General features: G+C 36.6%; 2 protein-coding genes across 10 annotated transcripts in view; one reads left to right on the top strand and one right to left on the bottom strand.

Annotated features, from left to right (window-relative positions):
* LOC102279819 (protein SSX3) overlaps positions 1-6,278 on the top strand; it is a gene marked incomplete at its 3' end in the record, with an annotated part of 173,840 nt that overhangs the window by 79,194 nt on the left and 88,368 nt on the right. The window lies entirely within an intron of this gene.
* The window catches only part of ZNF182 (zinc finger protein 182), a 33,196-nt gene that overhangs the window by 12,101 nt on the left and 14,817 nt on the right, over positions 1-6,278 (bottom strand). For 4 of the 9 annotated variants that reach the window (XM_070366874.1, XM_070366872.1, XM_070366870.1 and 1 more), the window contains exons 4-5: positions 4,582-4,714; positions 4,175-4,270 (exon numbers count right to left, since the gene is read on the bottom strand). In XM_070366874.1, the coding sequence (XP_070222975.1) occupies positions 4,175-4,270; positions 4,582-4,714 (229 nt within the window). The remainder of the gene's footprint in view (positions 1-4,174; positions 4,271-4,581; positions 4,715-6,278) is intronic. The other 5 variants (XM_070366875.1, XM_070366873.1, XM_070366877.1 and 2 more) reach the window with 3 other exon arrangements.

Genomic DNA, 6,278 nt, shown 5'->3' with positions numbered 1-6,278 from the left:
GACTGCAGCCTACCAGGCTCCTCTGTCCATGGGAGTTTCCAGGCAAGAGTACTGGAGTGGGTTGCCATTGCCTTCTCCTCCTGATATATTACTTCCACCTAGATAGAAATGAACACTGCGACTCATGGACTCAAATCTTCCAACAATCCTGAAATCCACATTTTCAATAAAATGTGAGAGAAAGATCCAGAATTAACCTTACAAAAACAAAGAAACCTAATGATCTTTGCTGAATTTGGATTTTTGCATTCATCCTAATGATCTTTGCATTCATCCAAGTTGGCATTCACAGTTCTTCAATACCAACTTCTACTTTTGCCTATACTATTTCCACTAAAAACTACATCTATTATTAATCCAAATCCTTCTTCATGTTTCATCACCCACATAGCCCAGTCCTGCATGTTTTGCTATATTCATAATCTAGATAAATTTCAAGAAGCAGTTTAGTCTTTTCAAAAAAAGTTTACTCTGATCTTCTTATATAACTTTAACTTTCATTAACATCTAAAGTAGTCAGTTATCTGTGCCACTCATTTAGACAGTTGAAAGCACAAAGCCTTGCTTTTAATATATCATCAATTACAAGATGCATATTACTCCACATTTTAATACCACTAAATCCAGATTCACCTTACAATCAATGACATGTCATTAATTGGTAGCAAATTTTCTTTCTCAGTGGTGTGTTTTAAAATCAATGGTGTCTTGGTCAGTAAATACTTTTTGCATATATATTGAATTTTTATTTTTTGTAGTTTAATTTTCTTCTCACCTTTTCCTAAAATTTTATATGAAAAATTTCAAACATACAAAAGAGTTGAAAGAAGAGTACAGTAACTACTCATATTACCACTTAGATTTAACAGCAACATTTAAGAGTAATACTGGATTTTAAAATGGATCATGCAGCTGTGGCTTCTCTTCCTATGACTTCCTTTCTTTCTATAGTAAAGCACTAGTCCTTAACTGGGTGTGAACATCACAAAGAAAAGTTTTTACAAAATACATTTGATGGGACCCAAGCTCCACCAAGGATCTGCTGAATCTGGACCTCCTTAGGTGTTAAGAAGCAACACAGCACATGTGGCTAGGGCTGTAATTTCTCTAGCCCAGGATCAAATCCTGGATCAGACTTTTACATGTTCTGTGACCTTAGGCATATTAGCTAATCTATTTGTATCTTACTTTCACATCTGGAAAACAGGAATTGTAAAAGTATCCACCTATTGTATGTCTATAGGATTAAATTAATTACAATAGGGCATGCATAGCACTTCAAATGTTTACTAGAAAAACTACTACTATAATAATAGCTACTACTATTATGATTAAGAATTATTATACTATAAAAAGAAATAAGGACTGTCTCAGGATATTTAATATATTCTTGAATTAAATGAAAAAAGACGAATAAAAATATGCACAGTAGACTACCATTTTTCCATGGAGGAAACAAGTATAAAGTATATATTTAAAATAATATAGGCTCATTCTGTAAAAAACAGTAGGATAAACTTTTAAATTTTAATAAATGGTTACCTATGGGATAAGGAAAGGAAAGAGTAGGATGGAGAGGGAAAGAGGCTGGACTTCTTTGAATATACATTGTTTTCTAGATTTGATTTTGGAATCAAGTAAATATTTTACAAATATTTTATATAATTATAAAGCAAAACTGAAAATAAAAGGATTACCTAATAGTAATAAGTATCAACTCATTCTGTATTTCCTAACAACCATGCTAAAAATTCTTGATTCTCAATGGCACCAACATGATGAGCTCAATTGAATCAACCCATTGTACACATTCAGCAGTCTCAGAATAATACTAACAATACTACCATCAGATGTAAAATTAATAAATTAAAAAAAATTTAAGCCCAGAATTTGATTTGGAAATATACATTTGAATACATGATGTATTTTCTCTTAAAAAATCTTTTACATAGTTCCTAGCTATGTCAATTTAATAAAAAGCCTAGAAAACAATTCCCTACCATCCCAACTGTGGTCATGAAACATTACCACTAAAAAGAACCAAAGCTCCTTGGAGAAATGGCTGCAGGGCAGGTACAGGAAATACATAATATGAGCCTGGAATATCTTGTAACAGAAAGCAAGAAAGCTACCAAAGACTCAGGACCCAACTTAAAGGGAAATCCACTGGCCAGAGATGGAGCAGTTTGATTTATAATAAGGCAATGGATGAAAACATAAAAGTGCTTAAATCCATAAGTCCATAAATGATACTCAAAAAAGACGTATTAGGCACCTTTGAATGATGCAACAAAACCAACTCATTTTGAAAACTGGTAAATAAATGGAAAAATATATGTAACTCATATATAATCAAATACAATTGACCCTTGAACAACACAGGGGTTGGGGGCACTGACCCTCTGCACAGTTGAAAATCCAATTGTAACTTATTGGCCCTCCATACAGGCAGTTCCTCCTCCAAGTCTGTGGTCCCATATCTGTGGATTCAATCAACCATAGATTGTCTAGCACGGTATTATTAGCATTGAAAAAGGCATAAAAGTGGAACTGCACGCTTCAAACCCATGTTGTTCAAGGGTCAACTGTAACAGATGGAGGGCAATCCCTCTTTATGGAAGTATTCCAGCTAATCAACAAAGAAGGAAAGTCCTTAAAAGTGCCAACTTACAAATTTAGAACAAATGATAGAAAATGCATAGTTTTTCCAACCATCTTAGTAATACAGTAAGCACCCTACATATGAACCTTCAAGTCTCGAACTTTCAAAAGATGCAAATGTGCATTCACATGTCCATTCACGTAAGTCAGAGTAGTACCATATAGCTGATTGTGTTAGTTGGGTACCGAGGCTAACTTTGTTGGACTTATGAACAAATTGGACTTACAAATGCACTCTCAGAAAGGAACCTGTTCATATGTAGGGGACATACTGTAATTGATTCAGGCAAGAATCATCAGTGAACATTAAAACCACTGGGTAAAAAATTTTTGAGGAACAGGATGTTCAGAGTTTGGCAGTTCCACAAAATGTTAAATAGTTAGCACACAGTCTAACAATTCTACTATGTATGTACTCACAAAAAATGAAAATGTACATTTCAAAACTTCTGCATGAATATTCATAACAGCATTATATTTAAAACAGAAAAAGTGAAAATAACCTAAATGCCCATCAACAGATGAATGGATAAACAAAATGTGGAATATCCATACAATTAAATATCATTCCACCATAAAAAGGGATGACACATACTACAATATAAATGAACCTTGAAACATACAAATGAAAGAAACTGGACATAAAATTCCACATTTTGTATGGTTCTATTTATATGAAATGTCCAGAATAGGCAAAACTAGAGATAGAAAGTAGATTAGTGCTTGCCAGGGGATGGGGGCTGGGGGATTGGAGGGTGACTGATAAGGGTTAGGAGTTTCTTTGAGGGGTGATAATAATGTTCTAGAAGTAGACAGTGGGGTTAGATAGAATATTCTGTGAACATACTAAAAATCACTGAGTTTTTGAGTTTCACTTCAAAAGCATGAATTTTGTTGTATGTGTATTATATCTTAATAAAGATATTTTAAAAGAGAATCAAGATGCTTTAGGAGACCGAATCTGATAGGAACATCTAAACTGGATAGAATCAGGTAATCCAATCCAGAATTAGACCACTAGTGCCTAGGCCTGTGACTAATGTGGGCCTGGCTTCTGATGAGCAGTGGGAAATGAGAACAACAGAAGAGGCAGGGCTTGGGGCCAGGGGGCTGGCACTTATAAGACACCTGTATTACAGGGAAATGGGACTGTGCAGAAACTTATGGGTGAGCACCAACTTAAGGAGAGTGGCCTGGTGGGTGTAGAACAGGGGAGAAGGTGTTAGTCTTAGGTGTTGATATCCCTGTCCTCCATAAACCATCCCTGAGATATTCCTGAAAGTCATTTCACAGACCCTCACCCCTGACTTCTGGAGAAGGCAATGGCACCCCACTCCAATACTCTTGCCTGGAAAATCCCATGGACGGCAGAGCCTGGTAGGCTGCAGTCCATGGGGTCGCTAAGAGTCAGACACGACTGAAGCGACTTAGCAGTAGCAGTAGCAGCAGCAGCAGCACCTCTGACTGACAAGCTGGGATCTCCTGCCCCCATAGCCAGGTCAATGCCACTTACCTGGAAAGCTCCAAATTGGAATTTTTCCTTCTGGCAGGCATTTCTCTTCCACCTCCAATTTGAGGATAAGATCTGGTTTGGTAACACGATGCCCTGCTAATGAGAAATGAAAGTCATACCTCCTTGGTCTTCAGAAATTCTGAGAAAAAGGAAGGTGGAGTGTGGGGCAGTACAAGGGATGTATTACTTGACACAATGGTAGTCAAACCAATTCACCTGGATTTTGAGTTCCCAAACACCTTGTCAGGAAAGCAAAGAGGGGAAAGGAACTCTGATCCTTGGAATTTAATGTCAAACTCTTCTATAGTTCAGAGGCCTAACAAGTTTCCAACTTGAGAAAGGAAATGGCATTCTTGTTGGACAGAGTAATCATAAATAGCAAAATTACCTTAGGAAGCCATTCTTACCTACAGAGACCAGGTTGCTGTAGGTCTCCAGCATCACGTCTCTGTACAGGGTCCTCTGTGGAGGGTTCAGGTACTGCCACTCCTCCTGGGTAAAATCCACAGCCACATCCTCAAATGTCATGAGTCCCTGTAACTGTATATTCTTTTATTTGAAAATGCTGACCACTGAATGATAAGGATGGGATAAATATAAGGGAACTTCTGTTTGGGTTCCCAGTTCATGATGATGACAATACAGGATGTCTGTCAAGTTATTGACCTACTTGGTGGAGGGAAAAATCACAAGTCATGGTTGAGAAACTATTATACTAAATAATAGAATATTTAAGACAATGTGGTATTAGGATGGACAAGTAGTCCAGTAGAACTAAAAAGATAATCCAAATGTGTAGGGACACCTGAGTAATGATAAAGTTGAAACTTCAAAATAGTGAGGAGAGGATGATATTTTCAAATAAATATAGATGGGTTACTGGACCAAAAAAAATTACATTTAACCCCTAACTCTCACCATACACAAAAATCAGCTACAGGTAAATTGTAAATCTAATATGAGAGGTAACACAATGAAGTATCTGGAGAATACTATAGGAAAATGTTTTTGTAAGCTTAGGGTAGGGAAAATCAAAAACAAAGACATGAACAGCACTACTCATAAAGGAAAAGATATACGTTACAAGATTAAAAATACAGCAGTAAGAGAAGAGGAACTAAAAATAAAGAGCCTCTTGATGAGGGTGAAAGAGCAGAGTGAAAAAGCTGGCTTAAAACTCAATGTTCAATAAATGAAGATCATGGCATCCAGTCCTATCATTTCATGGCAAATAGATGGAGGAAAAAGTTGGAAACAGTAACAGATTTTATTTTCTTGGCCTCCAAAATCACTGCAGACGGTGACGGTAGCCACGAAACTAAAAGAAGCTTGCTCTTTGGAACAAAAGCTATGACAAACCTAGACAGTGTATTAGAAAGCATAGGCATCATTTTGCCAACAAAGATCCATATAGTTCAATCCCTTGTCCAGGAAGATTCCACATGCCACAGGGCAACTAAGCCTGTGCATCACAACTAGAGTCCACCTGCTACAACTACTGAAGCCTGCATACCTAGAGTCCATGCTCTGCAGCAAGAGAAGCTACCACAACGAGAAGCCCATGCACGGCAACTAGAGAAAGCCCGTGGGAAGCAACAAAGAGCCAGCACAGCCAAAAAGAAATAACAATTTTAAAATGCATACCAAAAATTTTCAAAAAAGAATATACAGTACTGTTAGAAAAAAATACAGCAATAAAAAGGTAAGTATTGATGGGGAGATTATCTTCAGCTTTCATAAGTGATAAAGGGTTCTTATCTGGAACATATAAAATAACTCCTACAAATCAAAAGAAACACAATCAGCACAGAAAAACAGACAAGAGATGTGAATACTAAAATGAAAAACATATGGACATATGTTCTGTGAACATAAGAAAATGTACTTAACCCCATTAGCACTCAGGTAAATGAAAATTTAAGCCCCACTGAGACACTACTTGGCACTCACCAGAAACATTATAATTACATGATTAAAATGCCATGAAACTGTGTGGACATGGGAACTCTCACACACTGTTAACAGGAATATAAAAACTGGTATAACTGCTTGGGGAAAAAGTTTGCATTGTTTACTAAAGTCAATGACTGCAAATACTATGATC

The sequence above is a fragment of the Bos mutus genome, unplaced genomic scaffold, assembly GCF_027580195.1.
Source record: "Bos mutus isolate GX-2022 unplaced genomic scaffold, NWIPB_WYAK_1.1 CTG227, whole genome shotgun sequence".
Classification (NCBI taxonomy): domain Eukaryota; kingdom Metazoa; phylum Chordata; class Mammalia; order Artiodactyla; family Bovidae; genus Bos; species Bos mutus.
Note: the sequence above shows the minus strand (reverse complement) of the source record. Positions and strands in the feature narration are given on the sequence as shown.